We start from the raw sequence: 18,937 nt of genomic DNA, 5'->3' as shown, positions 1-18,937 counted from the left end.
CAGCAGCAGCAGCCATCTTGATCTCACCCTGTGAGTCTCCCTCCCTCCCTCTCTGCTCCTCCTTTGTGTGCCTTCTCTTGTTCTCAAGGAATTCAGAGGGGCTCCCCCCCTCCTCCTGCACTTCTTTTGAAAACCTGGCAGGAAAATAACCAGGGAGCCACGAAGTCTGGGAAAAGCTAGGCTGGAGTGTGTGCCCAGAGTCTTGGCCTTACTTGAGTGATGGATCGTAGCACCCCGGGGCTTGTGTGGAGGAGTCCGGACATCTCCATGGGGCCAGGGTAGTGCTGCACGTTGCCTGCGGCGACCTCCATTCAGAGCAGGCTTGGCTGTGGCCAGGTCTCCGCTCCTCTCTGTGGCTCTGGTCCGCTGCAAGAGGCCCAAGGGGCCCAGAGCTCTTCCTTCTCCCAGGGCAGCCACGTTTGTGTCCTGAGGTCCCCAGCCTCAAGCACAGCCCCTGTGCCCTTCGCAGATGTCTCAGGGCAACCCCAACCTCGGCAGCCTGTTGAACATCAAGACAGAAGCAGAGGGCAGTGCCGCCATGGAGTCCTCGCCCTTCCTGGGCAAGGCTGTGAAGGCGCTGGTTCAGGAGAAGCTGTCCGAGCCCTGGAAGGTGTACCTTCGAAGGTGAGGGGTTTCCTGGCAGAGCAAAGGCGCAGGGAGGGCCACGCCCACCTTTCATGGTGGCCACTGCCCCCAGGGTCTCCTCTGACCAGCAGTTCCTCTGCCAGGTTTGGCACCAAGGACTTCTGTGACGCCCAGTGTGACTTCCTGCACAAGGCCCACTTCCACTGCGTGGTGGAGGAGTGCGGCGCGCTTTTCAGCACCCTGGACGGGGCCATCAAGCACGCCAAGTGAGTGGGGGTCCCCGGGGCCCAGCCTCATTCATCCCAGCCGGACTCCGGGCTGGGTGGGGCCGGGGGCTGTACGGGCCTCTAGCTGCCCTGTGTGCAGCTCCCACCAGACCTCAGAAGCTGAGCTGGCTTCTTAGAAGGTACTGCCTGAGGAAAAGGCAGACTTGCCCTCCCTTCCACCAGTTCAACTCCCAGCAGGGCCCTCTGAGCCCGCCCAGGCCCCACTTAGAGACCTGGAGCAGGGTCTGCTTCAGCCCCCCACCCAGTGCGGCCCGACCACAGATGTTTCCTGCAGAGTCAGCCAGAGAGACCCTGCTCTGACCAGGCAGGGACCCTGGGTGAAGATCTTTCTAAGCCACAGTTGTAGATTTGTAGATTCTCTTTGACCTAAAGATAATGAAATTAATTTGTAAACCCACTGAGCTGAAAAGCAGCAGTCCAGCCGCCCAGCATAACTGAACCCAGAACTTGAGGACATTTCAAACAGATCGAGGCTGTGGGACCCTCGCTTGGGCTCTGCTTCCTCTTAGGCAGCCCCAGATGCTCATCTGCAGGTAGCCAGCTTCGCCGAAGGCTGAGACCCACCTTTAATTCTCAGAGCAGATTCTGGAAGCATGAACTTTGTGCACCAGGGCCTGGTGTCCCTATCCCCTGCCCCACTCCGTGTAGGGAGGAGCTAGGGACAGCCACAGCAGGAAGGTCACAGGTGGGAAGGTGCAGTTAGGGCAGAGCCAGGAGCCCAAGTTCAGGCCCAGAGGATACAACCACTTGTTGTCCGTCCTTCCTTCCTGGTAGGATCACGCCTAGGGTTGGAGACTTGGCGGGGGGACACTGGGCCCCAAGATTTGTGATGAGATCAGACCCCAGGAAAGGCTAGCTGCTCAGGGCCCTTGTCACTCCCCACCTGAGACGTGGCTCCGGCCTATTGCAGCTTCCACTTCCGGACGGAGGGAGGAGCAGTGAAGGGGAACACGGAGGCCTCCTTCCCCACCTCGGCTGCTGAGACCAAACCTGCCTTGGCCCCGTCATCCCCTCCAGCGCCTCCTGTCACCACAGCCACAGTGTCCTCCCTGGAGGGTCCCACTCCCAGCCCGGCCACCGTGCCCTCCACCCCCACGCTGCTCGCCTGGAAGCAGCTGGCTTCCACCATCCCCCAGATGCCTCAGATTCCAGCGTCAGTGCCTCACCTGCCCACTTCGCCCTTGGCAACGACTTCTCTAGAAAACGCCAAGCCCCAGGTCAAACCCGGATTCCTCCAGTTCCAGGAGAAGTGAGTCCCTCGATGAGCCGGGAGTCCCGCGTCCCCCGCATGTCTCGGGAGTAGGTGCTAGCAAGGGCAGCCGAGACCCAACTCCTCACCCTGCACTTAGCCCTGGCTGTCCCCAGCCTCTCTGGGACACCGTCACCGGGCAATGTCCTTCTAGCCAAAGATGCTGCTGCTTGGACCTCCCCGCTTGTTCCCAGAGCAGCCAGCTGGGGTGGGGGGAGATGGTGGTGGTCGTGGCCGCTGTTCCAGAGGGGCAGTGTTGACACTGCGAGGACCAGCTTAGGTGGGCTGGGAGTGGTAGTCCTTGCCTCGCAAGGAGGGCTGCGTCTTGCCCTGGGCCTCCTTGTTGGTCTCGGTGGCTCGTGTTCATGGCCGACCCTTTACAGAACAAGAGAAGTCACGGGTGGGGGCGAGGGGGCTAGGCGCCCCCCGGGCCCGCGCCCATCTGCATGATGGCCTGAGCTCTCAGGGGTGGAAGGGCCCCTCCTCACTGGATGGTGGTGGTGCCTTGTGGCGAGAACGGTGACTCTGTATCGTTATGTGTGCGGTTTCCTGTTCTCAATAAAAGTAATAAATTGGATGTGAACACACATGGCCTGCGTGGCAGCTGTCCTCCCTCTCTGAGCACCTGGGGCTGGGCCATGGCATGGAAGGTCCCGCACTCCTCTCCGTTCCTCCCCGGGCTTCCTTTCCTCCGCTCCGCCTCCCCTCCGCAGCAGCCCTCGTAGTTGCCACAGTATGGCCAGGTGCCCACCCCGGGGCCCCCGTGGCACCAGCCATGCCCGGGGCCAGGGTGGAAGGCCAGCGTACAGCGTCCTCCCCACCTGTCTGCCCGACCATGGGGCAGGCCGTGGGGCAGGGCTGCTGCTCCTGGGGCCAGCCAGCAAGGGGGCTTGGCCCAGCACCCCTCTGCTCCCCGAGCTCCCCCACTCAGCCGGCCTGTGAGGTCCTCTGAGTGGACGGGAGCCCCACATCCTGGGCCAACCCTGGGGGGCCCCCGGCAGCCGTGCGCCTCGGCAGGACCCAACACCAGGCACACATTCCCAATGGCCAGGGCCCCGTGGTAGCTGAGCTTCCTGGTAGGGCTGCCCACCCATCTGCACCCTGTCAGTCAGCCACACCCAGGGCAGTGCCTGTGCCAGGCCAGCCAGGCCCTCACTGGCCCCCCGCCAGGGCTGGCAGCACCATCTCTCATTTTCACATCCAAGAGGTTACTGCAGCCGTCCTTATCTATAATCCTGAGGTGTGGCCATGGAAACTACGTGTCCCAGCATGCAATGCTCTGGGCAGCCTGCACAGTGCAATCCTTCCTGCCCCATCCAGTCCAAAAAGAAGGCAGGAGTGCATGCTGGGATCTGTAGTCTCCTCTGGCCAAAGCCACTTGCTGCTCAGAAGGGCAGCCCAGGGGCCATCCTCTGGGCTGCGCCACGGGGGATGAGGGAGCAAAACCCCGACACGACAAATGTCAGGATGTCAGAAGGGAGGGCCCTGGCACTGCCAGTGACCTTCTGGGCTGTGGTTTCATTCCAGCGACCCTTGCCTCACGACGGACTGCAAGTATGCCAACAAGTTCCACTTCCACTGTCTCTTTGGGAACTGCAAGTACGTGTGTAAAACCTCCGGCAAGGCCGAGTCGCACTGCCTGGACCACATCAACCCCAGCAACAACCTGGTGAACGTGCGAGACCAGTTCGCATACTACTCCCTGCAGTGTCTCTGCCCCAACCAGGTTAGCATGGGAGCGGGGGAGGGCTGGGGCCCGGGGCGGGGCCTGGGACCAGCTCCGCCCGGCAGGGATTCCTGCCTTACGCCCTCCGCCCTGGAAATGGGGCCGTGGGGCCTTGGGCCCTTGGAGGCTCCTGGGCAGGGGTCCAAACTGGGGCTCTGTTGGTGAGGGTCGTCACGTCATTCTAGCCCTCAGTGGGGACCTCATGCTGAACCACTGCTCTCTGCTTGATATCATTCCACCCACTCTGGAACTGTGCTCCCTCTCCCCAGATGCCTGCCCACTGGACAGCTAGAGATTGAACTGTCCATGCCACAGGCAGGAAGGGCAGATCAGGTTCACCTTCATGAAGGCCTACCCTGAGACTAGCAGGGGCTGTTTGTCAGAACACCTTGAGGAGGAGTCTGATCCCAGAGCTGAGTGATGCGGGAAAGAGCACGGGGATAGATTAGTGATGTCTGCTCCGGGTGTGAGATCAGTGGTGGTGGGCAAATCACCAGGTCGATGTTTCAGTCAAATGACAAAAGGGACATACTGCTTTTGGACTCGTGAAAGGCCTGTACCTGATCATGTTTCCTGATTCTGAGCACGGAGGAGGGCCTGCCATGGCCCAGAGGCGGGGGCCAGGTGGGAGCTCAGAGAGGCTACTGGCCTGCTACTGGCCTGCTCCTGACCGCCCCCTGCCCCTTCCTGCAGCACTGCGAGTTCCGGATGCGCGGACACTACCACTGCCTCCGGACCGGCTGCTACTTCGTGACCAACATCACCACCAAGTTGCCATGGCACATAAAGAAGCATGAGAAGGCCGAGCGGCGGGCGGCCAACGGGTTTAAGTACTTCACCAAGCGCGAAGAGTGTGGCAGGCTAGGTACTGGCAGCCGGGACTGGGGCGGCAGCTTGCGGCAGGTGGCGGGGTGTAGCTCTGGCCCCTTCTCCTGGTACCACCTCTCCTCCCTGCCTCTCAGGCTCTGCGATTCGTTAACATCCCAGATCTCACAGGCTGGACATTGTCACATGGGGAAAACCATCCAAACAAAGAGCCCTGGAATCGGGGCGAGGGTGATTTGGAGTGCCCCAACCACCCCCCACATCTCCCGGGGAAAATGCCACATGGGCAGAGTCAGGCCCTGAACCTGCTGCTCTTTCCTTTTCCCTTGGGGCCGTGCGGGTAACGTAGGAGTTCCTAAAGTGGGCCGCCCTAGGATCTCTTTCCCGGGCTTGCACTACAAGTGCAGGGTCCAGAGCGGACCCTGCTTTGTCTGCCCCCATGGTCATGGAGCACGCGTTATCGAGGGACGGCTGTGTGTGGAGCGCACTGTTGCAGGAAGTGGCAGGGCTGGTGGGAGGCAGTGTTTAGAACGTCTGCTCTGGCCAGCACGGTGCTTGGTCGGGGGGAGCTGGTGGGACAGGCAGGGGCACTGTGATTCAGCCCAGTGTCTGCGACCTGGGCGACTCAGAGGGAGGTGGCCGTAGGGTCGGGAAGGAGACCACATGTGCCCTGAGCTTCTCAGCAGATGCCGGGGAACGGAGTCTGCTTTGAGAGCTGGGCCCTCAGCTGGAAAGCCGGCCACAGCCCCCAGCCAGGGCCCCTGAGTGGGGGTGTCTTTTGGGCTCCACCATGAGCGGGCAGAGGCCAAGCCCACCCATGTGCCTCAGGATAGAGCCACATGTTCCCAGGCCTGCTGAGGTCGGGCAGGAATCTGCCAGAACAAACTGGAACCCGGAAGGCAGGTGGCTGTGAGGCAGGCAAGCAGACCTCTGGGCGCAGGCTGGGCCAGCTGGGACTCAGGTGGCCAGAGCCGAGGTGTGGCTGCTGCCTCTGCTGACTGCCCCTTCCAGAGGGAGAGGGTGAGACACCCGGGGCGACTGCCAGAGAAAGACAGGGAACAAACCTTTTCTTTCAAGTATTAATTCAAGAAGAATTCATGGCCCCGGAGAGGGTTGGTAACCGTGGCAACAGATGTCAATATTCGGTGGCCCGTGCTGTCCTCGGGCTCAGCTTACAGGTGTCGGGGTGCTCTGTAGCTGTTTGTATTTACTCAACTTTGGGGGGTTTGGGTGGTAGTTGGGGCCAAACAAAGCTGGGGGGTGATATAAGACACCTGGCCAGCCCCGGTGCCATGGAGACGGGCAGGCCTTCACCTGCCCTGTGCCGACACTGGCTCAGCCCTGCCTGCTGTTTGTTCTCAGCCCAGAGCCAAGAGGTGGGTGGGGGCAGGGCAGAGGCCTAAACAGAGCCGGGGACAGGCACCGGGGCTCCCCAGAAGGGACTAGGGGACACATCTCGCTTGCTGGGAGGGGGCTGACCTGGTGGATGGGTCACTAAGTTCTCTCGCCTGGAGCCCCAGGAGGGGCCGGGGATGGGGGCCCAGCCTGCCATGGCACATGCCCTCATGCCCCCGGGGATGGTGGAGCACAAGCCCTTGGAGGAGGAGGTGGGGGGACGCCGTTTTCACCGCGGGCCACACTTCCCCGGGGCCCAGACGCTGTGACCCGCAGCAGGTGTGGCGGGCGCTCATGGCCCGGCGGGGCTCTGCCCACAGGCTGCAAGTACAACCAGGTGAACAGCCACTTCCACTGCATCCGGGAGGGCTGCCAGTTCTCCTTCCTGCTCAAGCACCAGATGACCTCCCACGCCCGGAAGCACATGCGGAGGATGCTGGGGAAGAACTTCGATCGCGCGCCCCCCGCCCAGGTGAGAGCCGGGGCCGGGCGGGACGGCCGCCACCCCCGCCACCCCCCCACCTCGCGCTGGGGTGGCAACAGGGCATCACCGGGGGCAGCCCGCTCTTGCTTCCAGGTGGGGGCGTGCACACCACCCCGAAGCGACAGTCCGCCCACCTCCCCGGGGGCAGCACAGCCGCCAGCCCAGCTTCCTCAGGGCTCCCCTGCTTGCTTTCAGGGCCCCCCGAGCCTGATGGATGCGGAGACGGATGACTACATGGACTACACAGGCTGCAGCCCTGGCGCCGTGTCCTCCGAGTCGTCCACCATGGACCGGAGCTGCTCCAGCACCCCGGTGGGCAACGAAAGCACCGCGGCCGGTGAGTGCGGGGGTCCTGGGGACTTCCAGACGGGCCCCTCCATCCAGGTCCCCAGGCACTGCTGGGTCCCCCTGAGGACTGGAGGGTCATGGTCAAGTGGCCTCAGAGGGAGCCAGAGCCGGCCTCTGAGTGTGGCACGGCGGGTGGGTGGGAGCCTTTGGGACATGGGTCGAAGAGGCCATCTCCTGCCCGCACTCAGCCCTTGGCTTCAGTTTCCAGGAGGGGACCCTGGGTTGTCCTCTCTGAGCGCGAACAGAGTAGCACAGCCCTCCGCCCGGAGGGCAGGTTGGCCAGGACATGCCAGAGCCGGGGGCCCAGGCACCTGGCCCACCACCCCAGCCGCTGGCCCAGACCGGACTCCGCCCCAGGCTGGGCTGGGCCACAGGCCCACCCAAGGCCACCTTGACCTCACCCTGCACAGCCTCCCCTCCCGTTCTCTCCCTGCCCCGCCACCTCCTTCCCTGCTCTCTCGTGTTGCCTCTCTGCTCCTCCTCTGTCTACATGTTTTCATATCATACTTGCTTCTGCCATTGGGTTTCTCATTTGGGTTCTTTTTTGTTTGTTTTTTCTTTGTTTTGGTTTTCTTTTTTTTTTTTTTTTTTTTTTTTTCTGCTTTTCTCCACCCTCTCCAGGCTGCCCGGCTCCTCTTCCTCCTCCTCTTCCTCCTCCTGCTGCCACTGGCGACGAGGCTGCCCGCGGGGCTCCGCAGCCCCCACTGGCCCCATCCTTCTCAGCCGCCGTGCTCCGGGCACCCCTCCCCTCCCTCCCATGCCTCTTTTCTCCGCCCTGTCTCTCATACTCTCTGCTCAGTGCCACTCTCGGAGCCACGCGGGGTCTGGGCCACCCTGTCGGCAGCCCCCCCCCGCTTCCCGCCCGCCACTGCCACTCCAACTCCAGTAAAAAGTGACGTACCCCTAGTTCAGGACGCCGCAGGTAATTCGCACACACCTCCTCACCGGTGTTTGTCACCCCGGCTGACCCTCAAGGCCAAGATCTGGGACCTGACCTTTTCTGTGGCTTTGCTGGGCCGAGGACCAGGCCACCTTGTGCCAGTACCCCCAACCCCAAACCGGAGAGCCTAGTCCTGCCCCATGGACAGCTCCTCTCGACACCTGCCCGCACTAGGTCCAGGCAAGGTCCTGGCGGCCTGAACCCCATCCCTGGGTCCAAGCAGGGAGAGGCAGGGGGTCTTCAGGGCCCAGCCCCAGGCGTGCTCGCGGGCAGAGGGACCTCCTCTCCCCACCCCCCACCTCCACACATCCGATGCTGTGCCAGGATGAGACCTACCTTCCCTCCCCTCCGCTGTACTCATCACCTCGGCTCTGCACCTGCCCTCACTCATTTGTGCCTCCCATTCTGCCCGAGTGCCAGGCCAGTACTGTGCCAGCCCCGGGGCTGTGGCAGAGAGCAAGGTAGAGGGCCCCCCACCCATGGAATTCAGCCCATGGAAAGCTGTCCCTAGCATAACCAGAGCTGCTGCTGCTCACACACCTGATCTCCTAGCCCCAGGCCGTCCCTTGTCCTCTGCTGGGCACCCCCAACCCATGGCAGACCTTGGTTTCACCCGCTAAGGGTGGGTGACTTGGTCTATACCTGAGTGGACGGTGCAGCCCAGTGGGGCCGTGCAGGCTGGGCCTTCTAGGCAGGTTCCCGGTGGGCTGAGTGGGGCAGCTACATGGGAGAAGGCTGGAGGGATGCCCGCCCTTGACCTTGGCTAGGGCTGGGCCCTGGAGCTTTCCCTCTGGTTTCTAGGCTGGGGGGCAGGGAGCCCTAGGATGGCTGCCCCTTCCCAGATATCCTGTGCCGCACCCCTCACCCTGCAGCCACAGGGGCCACGGTGCATCCCAGAAAGGGGGTAGCGGAAGAAGAGCCACACCGCCAGTCAGGCAGCCCTGGCTATAGGGCACCCTAAGTCTAGGGAAGAAGTCGGGTTCAGGAGGGAGGGCACAGATGGGCACCCATCTGTTGGCTGAACCCCTGCTCTGGCCCCAGGCCCTCAGCAGAGCTGCCCTCTCCCGGCTAACTGGGGCCAGAAGACCCCAACAAGACCTTAAAGAACCTTTTGGTACAAAGGGGAAGGTGTCCCTCGGGGCAGGGAGTTACAGTCCCAAACAGCCCCAGGGTGCCTGGCCTCCCTTTTGCAAATAGGCTGGTCCCCTGGGCAGACAGGTGGGCAGCCAGGGGAACTGGTTAGCCAGCCGGAGAAGGAGCTGGCTTGTCCCTCATTAGAGGCGGGTGCATGATGGCATCCTGGCCCTCGTCCAACCTGGGTAATTATACTCTGCCGACCTAGATTCCCCCTTCAGCTTCAATTAGCACCAGGACGTGTCCTCACTTCCCACCCAAACTGGCCAGGAAGCAGCCACCACATCCCCCCCCCCCCCGCCCCAGCTACTTGCTCTGCCACCCCAGGCGGATGCCTGTGCCGTTATCCTGCAGACACGGGATGACGCCAGGGGAAGCCTGGGGCTCCCAGGCTCTTCTGGGGAGGGGGAGGGCAGAGGCCCCCAGAGCCCCCTTGGGGCCGCAGGAGCCAAGGCGGTGACCCCCCCCCCCAGGGGCACCCCCTGGCCATGGTGCCAGGCCCTGGGAGCCCGCATGGGTGCCATGCTGAGAATGGTGCCGCAGGGGCACTGACCTCCCCCCGCCCCTCCCCCAGGGAACACCATCTCCATGCCCACAGCCTCCGGGGCCAAGAAGCGCTTCTGGATCATTGAGGACATGTCGCCCTTCGGCAAGAGGCGCAAGACGGCCTCCTCGCGGAAGATGCTGGACGAGGGCATGATGCTGGAGGGCTTCCGGCGCTTCGACCTCTACGAGGACTGCAAGGATGCCGCATGCCAATTCTCGCTCAAGGTCACCCACTACCACTGCACGCGGGAGAACTGCGGCTACAAGTTCTGCGGGCGCACGCACATGTACAAGCACGCGCAGCACCACGACCGCGTGGACAACCTCGTGCTGGACGACTTCAAGCGCTTCAAGGCCTCCCTCAGCTGCCACTTCGCCGACTGCCCCTTCTCCGGCAGCAGCACGCACTTCCACTGCCTGCGCTGCCGCTTCCGCTGCACCGACAGCACCAAGGTCACGGCGCACCGCAAGCACCACGGCAAGCAGGACGTGATCAGCGCGGCGGGCTTCTGCCAGTTCAGCTCGAGCGCCGACTGCGCGGTGCCCGACTGTAAGTACAAGCTCAAGTGCTCGCACTTCCACTGCACCTACCCGGGCTGCCGCCACACGGTGGTGGGCATGTCGCAGATGGACTCGCACAAGCGCAAGCACGAGAAGCAGGAGCGCGGGGAGCCGCCCGCCGCGTCCCCGGGCCCCGCCGTCGGCCTGGACGGGGCGCTGTCGCTGGGCGCCGAGGCCGGGGGCGCCCTGCTCTTCCTGCCGCCCGCCGCCGCCGCCGCTGCCGCCGCCGCTGCCTCTGCCGGCGGGCCGGGGGCGCTGGGGCTGGGCGACGCGGGCGATCCCGGCGACCCCGGCCCCCCCGACGGCCCCGGGCCCCGCGATGGCCCCGCGCCCCGCGATGGCCCCGCTGCGCCCGCCCCTGGCCACGCGGCCGAGGAGTCGTCGCAGGAGGACGAGGAGGAGGAGCTGGAGCTGCCCGAGGAGGAGGCGGACGACGACGAGGACGACGACGACGACGACGAGGACGACGACGACGACGACGACGAGGAGGACGACGACGACGAGGACCTGCGCACCGACTCAGAGGAGTCGCTGGCCGAGGCGGCGGCGGCGGGGCCCGGGGCGCGGAGCCCGGAGCTGGCGGCCCCCGCGCCCGCCGCAGCCTCGCCCTAACCGGCCGTCGGGGGTGGGGGGGCCCGGGGCCGGGGCCGCCTCGCCCGCGCCCTCTGCCCTGGTGGCCACTGCGATTCCCTTCGTAAGAGATGCTGTTTCTGGGCAGCGCTGCCCTCGGTCCAGAGCGAGACGGTCGCCCCCGCTGCCGGGCTCGGGGCGGCCCCGCCGGTGCTTCCGGACCCCGAGTCCGTCTCAGGACAGAGGCGGGGGCCTCCCTCTGGTGCTCCGGGGCCGCCCCCGCCCCGCCCGCGGCGCAAGGCCCGCGGCTGGAAGGACAGGCTGCGAGCGACCCTCCTCTGGCTGCACTTCGGGGATCTTCTTCTTCAGGGAAACAGAAGGTGCTCTTGTCCGGGGTGGGACCGAGGAGCAGGGGCCCCCACCCCCCAGGGCCAGGCGGGCGCCGACACCGGGCAGCCGCCCCCGCGCGCCCCTCCCCGCGGCCGGACCCCGGGCTCCACGACCAGGCCGGTGGGATTCCTCATTGCTCAGGACTGGGAAGGGCGCTGGGGGTCCCCGCGACCCCCACCCCTCACCCCCAGAGGCGGGCCCCAGCAGCATCTGGCAGGGCCTTCCATTCATGCAGCTAAGACGCTCCCTCCGGGCCCTGGGGCGGGGGGGGGGGGGGCGCGGGGCTGAGGCGACACTGCAGGGACCGCGGAGGGAACCTCACGGAAGAATTAGGCGAGCTGGGAGGCCCTGGCGTCTGCTCCCGAGGGCTGGGGCCCTCGGCCTGCCCTTCGGTGACTCCCAGGCCCCAGCCTCGCCCCCTGGGGGGAGGCCGAAGCTGGGTGCGCTTCCAAACCAACGAGCAGCTGCTGCTGGGGTGCTGGGCCCCCGCAGGGGTCTGAGCCACCCACGTGGTGGGAACAGGAAGGATACCACTGTTTGGGGCTTTAATATTCAAAATGGGGGGAAAAATGCGAGAAAGTTGTACAGTATTTTTCCTGTAAAGGTTATTATTCTACATAGAACAAAAAAAAGAAAAAAAAAAGAAAAAAAAAAAAAGGCAGGCGGGCCCGGAGAGCACAGGCCCGCCTCGGACCAGCCCTGAGGTTGGAGACCGAGTGCAATCGCTCACGTGGGATTTCGTTTCGCATTGATTTTCGAGGCCTTACCAGTCTGAGGCTGTCTGTCCTTACACTAGCACTGACGGGAGCTGCGTGATTCCAACTTTTAACTTGAATTTTGTAGAAACAAGGAAAAAGGACTATTACTGTTGATACAAGTTTGTAGTTAACTTAACAATTGAGTTTTTCTCTATTGGTTATGCGTGTGGCTTTATAGGGCTTTTTTTTTTTTTCCCAGTTTGTTTTTATTTCTTGTTTGTTTGGATGCTTCTTTACTGGCGCAGCCCACCCAGATTTGCTTCCCTTTGCAAAACATTCCCCCTTCCCAGAGTGGATGAGGTCACTGAGCCCAGCTTGGCAGGGCGGGGGGGAGGGCACCGGGCGGCCCGTGGCTGGGACAGGGACAGGGACGAGGGCAGAGGGCCCGAGCTTCCCGTGTCTCCAGTCCTGGCTACCAGCGTGGCTCAGGTGGGACCCTGAGACTCGGCCACAGGGAGAGAGCCGTGCCCAGCCTGGAGGAGGCCTGTCGCCTAGAGCCTCCCGGCAGATCTCCAAGGGGAGCCCCAGATGGCAGGGGGAGCTGGTGTTTTGTTTTTGTTCTTTTTTTTTTTGGTCTGTATGTGTGTGCGTGTGTGTACGTATGTGTGCGTGTTTATGTGTGTGTGCGTGTCCTCTTGGCTGCCCACAGCCAGAGAGCCAGGATCATCTGCACTGGAGAGGGAGGGAGGAGCGGCCACACGGAGCGTACCTGATTCAACGGGCAGCGAGTCGTTGTCTAAAACAGCCCCTACCGGAGCCTCCTGAATTCTGCGGGCGCCGCGCGCTGCTGCCAGGCACCTGCCCAGACTCTGTGCCCCAGCGTCGAACCGCTGGGTGTGTGGAGGGAGTTTTATAAAGGAAAACAAACAAAAAAAGAAAAAACGACAACAACAAAAAAAAACAAAACACAAAAACATTTTTCAATGTAGCAGAATTAAAAAGAAAAAAAAATCGAAGATGCCGACAGTGCGAAGTCTAGCCTTTTGTAACCTCCATGTTGCACACTAGGACTATAAGCCATTGCTAGCTCATTTTGAATTTTAATGTGTAATTCTTGTTTTCTTTTCTTTCTGTGGGGAAAACAATGCTTGATCCACCAATGCTCTTTTTAATGTTTTATAACTATGTATGTGTATATATATAAATACAAAATAATATGTATGCACATATGTGTGTATATATCTATATGTATATACATATATAGATATATAGAGATATATAGAGAGGTTTTGAGACGAAAAAATGCAGAACGTGAAAACCGAACTCAACAGCGTGTGCTCTGATTACTTGAATCTGGTCTCCTCGGCACCTGGTTAACTGAATATTTTTCCACTTGAATTTAGTGCTATTAGAAATTTAATATATGTGTTTTATTTATTTGATTTTTTTTTTTTTTGCATGACTGATGCAAGGTTTGACATTTTCACTCAATAAAAACTGGAAAAAAATCTATCAAGTGAGCTTTTATTTTTAAAAATCAGCCCCAAGTGGCCGGCAGGGACCCAGCTGTGCAGCGTGGTCCAGCCACAGCCGGACTCCACAGGCCAGGGGAGCATGGAGGGCGTCAGTCACCCCTCAACCCTGGCAGGAAAGGGGCAGACCAGTTTCGCCCTGGGATGGGCCCAATTTCCTACCCGTTGCTGGGCACAGGCGGTGGGGCGCTCAGGCCCTGTGCACTCAAAGGGCGGCCGCCTTCCCCAGCGCTGCCCGAAGCCCCCGCGTGAGGCTCAGGGGCTGCTGGAGGGCACAGCCGACTGGCACAGAAGCCTCTGGCCTCAGGCAAAGGCTCCATGGGCTCCGCGGGCCCCCGAGACCCTGGCCGGCCCCAACTTCTCTGGCCAGGGCTACTGGGCAGGCGCTTGGCAGGGTCATCCCTCTGCCGCCTCCTTCGGCTCCTTCCTCCTTCCTGCAGGGACCTGCCTGGGCTGGGAACGGCGCGTACCCGGATCCGATCCGGATGCTGGCTCAGCTCCTGCCTGGAGCACACGGGGGCAGAGCCAGAGGGGGCTGATTCCTAGGTCCGCAGCCACCAGCCCCAGGCCTGAGCTGCTGTCCCTGGCGGCCCCCGGGCAGGGGGGCTCCCTCGCAAGCGTGGGTGGCGGCAGGATGAGGACCAGGCTGGCCCAGAGTGAGGGCCTGGTATCCCGGACACTTTTAAATGGTGACCCAGTTCCCATGAGCCCTCATCACCGGCGCCATCTTGCCAGCCTTGCCCTGAGCTGACCTCCTTCCGGGTGGCCAAAGCATCGCTTTGAAAGCCCCACGGGGGGTGGGGGGGGCATGTGTGGGATCCCCCAAGTCCTTCCACTTGGCGGACCACCTCCCTGCGTGTCACAGCCCTGCACTGAGCACACCCACCTTCCCGAGGAGGGAACCAGGGGCCCCACTCTCCTGGTTGGGCAGCGGCCTGCCAGGGCTGGGGGTGCGGGGTACGGTGGCTGCAGGAGGACCTGCGCAGGGGCTGCCTCCCCCCCCCACCGAGTTCCCCGGGGCCGCCCCGCCCAGCCCCCCGCTCGGTGCCCTTCCCACCGCAAAAGGCTCCTTTCCAGCTCAGCCCCAGCACAGAAGGCCCTTCCTTTTCTTCTTTTTCCTGGATCGCAGCCCACAGGCTATTTACATAAATATGTTTGTAACAGACGCGAAAATATATACTTTTTTCTGTCTTATTAAAATGTTCAAGTTGGAACTCGCCTATTGTTTGTGGATATCTCGATTCTGTTAAATAAAACAGTGACTAATTTATGGGATAAAACACAAGTTCAACAAATTAAAACCATTATTGGAGCTTCACAGGCCCCGGTGGGCCGAGCGGCCCTCCCATGGGGCCCGAGGGGTGGCACGGAGCCAAGCCCGGACCTCAGCTGGTGAGTGGGTGGCGAGGCCGCAGGGCTGCCCCTGGGTGCCGCAGCAGGGGGCTGGGGGGCAGGGCCCAGGGAGGCCTTGGAGGGCCAGCTCGCGGGGGCTCCCGCATCAGCTGCTTCTCAGGGACTCCTGGGGCCCAGGGAAGGAAGGAGCGACTCAGAGCAGATGCCCCCCCACTCCCCCCCACCACAAACACAAACGCTCCCTCCCCAGTTCCCCCCAGGCCTTCCCGGCCCAGACAGATCTCGGCAGACCCACACACAGTGGACAAGAGGGCGGCCCAGCCGAGGTGCCGGCAGGTCCGGCTTCTAAGCTTGACTCAGGACAAGGCAGGCACGAGGCCCAGGGGGCTAGATCAGGAGGGCGTTGTACTCGGCCCAAGGAGGTGGGCGCTGGGTCTCGAGGTGCCCCTCCATACACCCTACAGGGGACAAGGACCTGGGAACCATCAGGAGGCTGCACCAGGCCAGCTCCCTGCCCCGAGTCCCAGGCACGGCCCCCAGATGAGGGCAGAGAGAAGTGGCCACGTCTCCCACCTGGAGCCGGTGCCCACCGAGACCATGTTCCTCCACCCCCAGGAGGGGGGGGCTTGCACACGCAGCCGCCCCCCCCCCCCCCCCCCCCCCCCCCCCCGCCCGCAGCCGTCGGACCCAGTAGGAAGCGCAGTAAAACACGTCTTCATTCTTGGATTTCATGAGCTGCGGTGCTGTGATGCTCCTACACCCAAACTGGGGCAAACTGAAGAGTTTTGTAACCTCTCGGAAGGAGCCAGAACCAGCCACACAGGCTCACGCTGAGCTCAGCGGCCTGCCCACCTCCCACAGACCTGGCCCGGCTTGGGTGCCACCCGCAGCTGAGTCATCCGTCCACGGGAGTCGGGCCCGGCATTCACGGGTCTCCTCGCCCCATCCCCACCGGGACCCAGCGACGGGCCGGCCCCCTCCCTGGGCCCCGTCGCCAGCATGCCCAGTCGACCCGGGCAAAGGTGGCCTGCTCGCCGGCCCCCGTGAGGTGGTCCTGGCCCCTCGGGCACTCTTGGCCCAGGACCAGGGCACAACGTGTGGCCGAAGAAGTGTGGCCGCCCCGCGGCCCAGGTCAGGCTTCCTGGAAGCAGGGTGGACAGCAGGGCCCTTCAGACGGGCTGGAGCCCTGGGGACCTTGTGGGGCCAGGCCCGTGCCACCCTCACTGGGAGGAGCTGCCCCACCTTCTCCGTCGGCCAGACAGGAAGCGGCTCCCAGGAGGCCCGCAGCCAGCACGGGAGGCAGACGGCGCCTGGGGCAGCGCGCCCCAGCTGCTGCTGCTGTGAGCCCCGCACCCCTGCCACTCGGGGGAGACACGTGGCCTCGTGGCCTCGTGAAGTCCAAAGCTTTCTCCCCACCCAAGAACCCGCTCAGCCCCGGCCAGAGCCCCTCTCGGGCATCCCCGGAACTGCTAAATGCTGGAAACCACTCTCCCGGGGCCGCTGGCTGGGGGAGGCAGAGGCCGGACACTGTGAGTTTGCGGGGGATTTAAAACTGTGGCTGCCACACGAAGAAGGTCCTTCCAGGACTTGCCAGGGAGCAAGGAAGGGCTTCAGGCATTCCCCTTACGAAAGAGTAAAATCTTATCTCTTCTTCTAGAAAAGCCTGAACTTTAAAGTGCTCAGGAACTACTAAGATTTGTTCATAATCCAGGTGAAAGGCACGCACGATGCTGGAGGGCGGTCAGGGAGCCGGGGGCTGGGGGCCCCGGGGGCTGCAGAGAGCACCCCCCAGCTCAGGCGGTCCCACGGATGGGGGAGTCCGTCGCATCCCAGCACCACACCCAGAGGGTGTCTCCCCGGTGGCCGCCTCCCCGCCCCCTCCCCAGCAGGGGCGGCTGAGCCCAGGATGGGAGACAGCTGTGCAAGGCCAAGTTGCAGGACTGGGGTCCCCCCCCCAGGTGAGCACCCCAGGCCGCAGCCGCACCTGCAGGGTCTCACCAGCACCTTCGTTTCTGCTGCCTGGAGCCCTCGACCCTCTTCCCTGGGTGCCTTGGCAGAAACTGTCTTAAACAAACAGAGGAAGAGACACTAAGGATTAAGTAAACTCCTGAGGTCAGGTTGTCAGAAAACGTCTCCAGCCTGCCCTTCCTCCTCCTTGGGCTCTGGGGCAGGGGTAGAGCTGGGGCAGGGCTGAGGCAGGAGGAGGGCAGGGGCAGGGCTGGGGCAGTCACCAGAGGAGAGGGCGGTTCTGGGACCAGACCCAAGAACCCAGAACCCAAGAATCAACCTCAGCGCTCCTGGCTGGGCAAAGGGCAAGGGCGGAAGAGGAAGCTTCTAGAGAAGCCCTCCACTCCCGCTTGGTGTGAGCCCCCAAAGACACATGACAAGCAAGTCACAGGACCACTCGGGTCTTTACTAAAATACAGGGGGGAGGCCCGCAGGCACAGCCGCACACCAAGCCGGAGAGGAGGGGAGACCCGTGCTCTCTACTCCTTTCTGTACCGACGGGACTGCTTAAACCTCTGCGCTGTGCTTCCACCGTAGGACAAACACCCAACACTCCAAACCAGCCCCTTCCCGCCCCCAGAAAGCTCTCCTTCCCAGCCCCAGGGGCCCGGGCCCCGGAACGCAGAAGGCCGGGTGGGCAGGTGGGGGAGCAGCCTCCCGGAGCAGGGCCGGCACGAGGCCGGGCTGGCCTGGGTGGGCTTCGGCCACGGCGGGGCCAGAGCCTGGGAGTCACGGGGGGTCGGTGGCGGAGGCCTCGGGGGGCCGGGACAGCAGCCCCGCAGCCTCCCAGAGCTGAGGCTGGTTCCTTCCTAAAAGACACTTTACAAAACTACATTGTCATTGAGTTTAATAATCATCCCCCTTCCAGAAAGGCCTGATGGGCGCTGCCTGCTGCTCACTTCTGCCCCATTCCAAATATTTTTACCTTATTTGGATGAAATGCATTATTTTTCTAATGAAAGGCTTTTTTTTCAAAGGGCTGTTTTCCCTCCGTCCAGCGGCTGCCTTTATTAGGCAGCACTCACGCCGTTTTGGGGAGGGGTTTTTTCCCTCCCTGAAATCTCGCCAGACTCTCTGTCCTCAAAAGCTGACATTGGAGCTCAGGACCCGCAGGGCAAAAGGCCTCCAGGTCCAGTTTTCCTTCCCCACACCCCACACGTGAGCCCAGGGCCCTGCCCACCCAAATGAACCCTGCTGCCCCTGGCTGGGGACGAGGAGGCCTCGGGTCGCCCCGTCTCGGGGGGCCGCTGCCCGGCACACCCACCCCGACAGCTCCGGCCAGCCCCTCCCCAGGCTCCCTGCCCTCTGCTCTCCCCATCTGGGGCCACTGCAGGGGGGACCTCTGGGAAGCTCAAGAGCAAGTTAGAGACGGTGACAAGTGGTCACCAAGCTGAAGCGCTGAATGGGGGAACCCCTAAAGCACCCACCCCACCGAGGACCTGGGGTTTCCATTCCCTGAGGAGAGGCAGTGGCCCAGGGGTCCGACAGCAGGCAGCTCAGTCTCCGGCCACATGCCGCAGAGGCTGAGGGCTGGGCCCAGGCTTCCACCCTCTGCTCCTTTGTCTCGGGTCCCCCCACCCGGCTCCCCAACACGGGGGAGTCCCCGCCCCAGAGAGGATGCTGTGGCCCCCGCAGACTTGAGAAGCCCGGCTGCTTCGGGGGCAGCCGAGGCGGCAGCCGAGGCGGCAGGGGGCCTCTCACTGCGGGGTCTGCTGGGCCCTAGGGAGCACGTGGTGGGGACAAGGGACCGCAGGGATGTTGCGGGAGATTATGGCATCAAAGGTGACACCTGAGAGCCAGCCAGAGGGCAGGACGGTCAGGAGGGGCTGGAAGAGCTGAATCACCGTCTCGGGACCCTGCATGGTGCCCCGGGCCACGGAGCCAGGAATGAGTCTGCAGCGGCGGGGAGGGCACTGGGCTCTGAGCCCCCAAAAGGTGCGTAGGCAGGAGAAGAAATGTTTTCTGAGCCAGAACAGCCCCAGCGCCGAGTCTGTCACCCGTCGATCCGCGGCCCCTCCTTGCCTGAAGCCACCGGCGGGCGCGAGTCCGGGCAGCGGGCAGCGGCACAAGCGGGCGGTCAGCAGGCCCACGGGGCGCGCCCACGGCGGGGACAGAGCGCACGGCGGGGCTCCGCCCCCACGGCCACGCGCGTCCTGCGCTGTGTCTGTCCTCACTCTGTATCTACACAGGCACCTGGAGGTGGCCATCCCCTCCGTCCCCACGCGCGGCCACAGCACGGGCGGGGGCTCCTCGGAAGGCGGGTCGCGCTGTTTTTCCGGGCGCAGCTGAGCGCTGTGTGAGGGTTGA

General features: G+C 63.1%; 1 protein-coding gene across 4 annotated transcripts in view; it reads left to right on the top strand.

Moving 5' to 3' along the window:
- The window catches only part of CASZ1 (castor zinc finger 1), a 143,974-nt gene extending 133,274 nt beyond the window's left edge, over positions 1 to 10,700 (top strand). For all 4 annotated transcript variants that reach the window (XM_059375427.1, XM_059375428.1, XM_059375429.1 and 1 more), the window contains 8 exons: positions 470 to 624; positions 729 to 851; positions 1,783 to 2,121; positions 3,649 to 3,847; positions 4,541 to 4,712; positions 6,388 to 6,539; positions 6,747 to 6,888; positions 9,548 to 10,700. In XM_059375427.1, coding sequence (XP_059231410.1) covers positions 470 to 624; positions 729 to 851; positions 1,783 to 2,121; positions 3,649 to 3,847; positions 4,541 to 4,712; positions 6,388 to 6,539; positions 6,747 to 6,888; positions 9,548 to 10,692 — 2,427 coding nt within the window. In that variant the 3' untranslated portion in view covers positions 10,693 to 10,700. The remainder of the gene's footprint in view (positions 1 to 469; positions 625 to 728; positions 852 to 1,782; positions 2,122 to 3,648; positions 3,848 to 4,540; positions 4,713 to 6,387; positions 6,540 to 6,746; positions 6,889 to 9,547) is intronic.
- Positions 10,701 to 18,937: the final 8,237 nt, after the last annotated feature.

This window comes from Mustela nigripes, chromosome 14, assembly GCF_022355385.1.
Source record: "Mustela nigripes isolate SB6536 chromosome 14, MUSNIG.SB6536, whole genome shotgun sequence".
Classification (NCBI taxonomy): Eukaryota; Metazoa; Chordata; class Mammalia; order Carnivora; family Mustelidae; genus Mustela; species Mustela nigripes.
The sequence above is the reverse complement of the archived record's forward strand: the minus strand, read 5'-3'. Positions and strand labels throughout refer to the sequence as shown.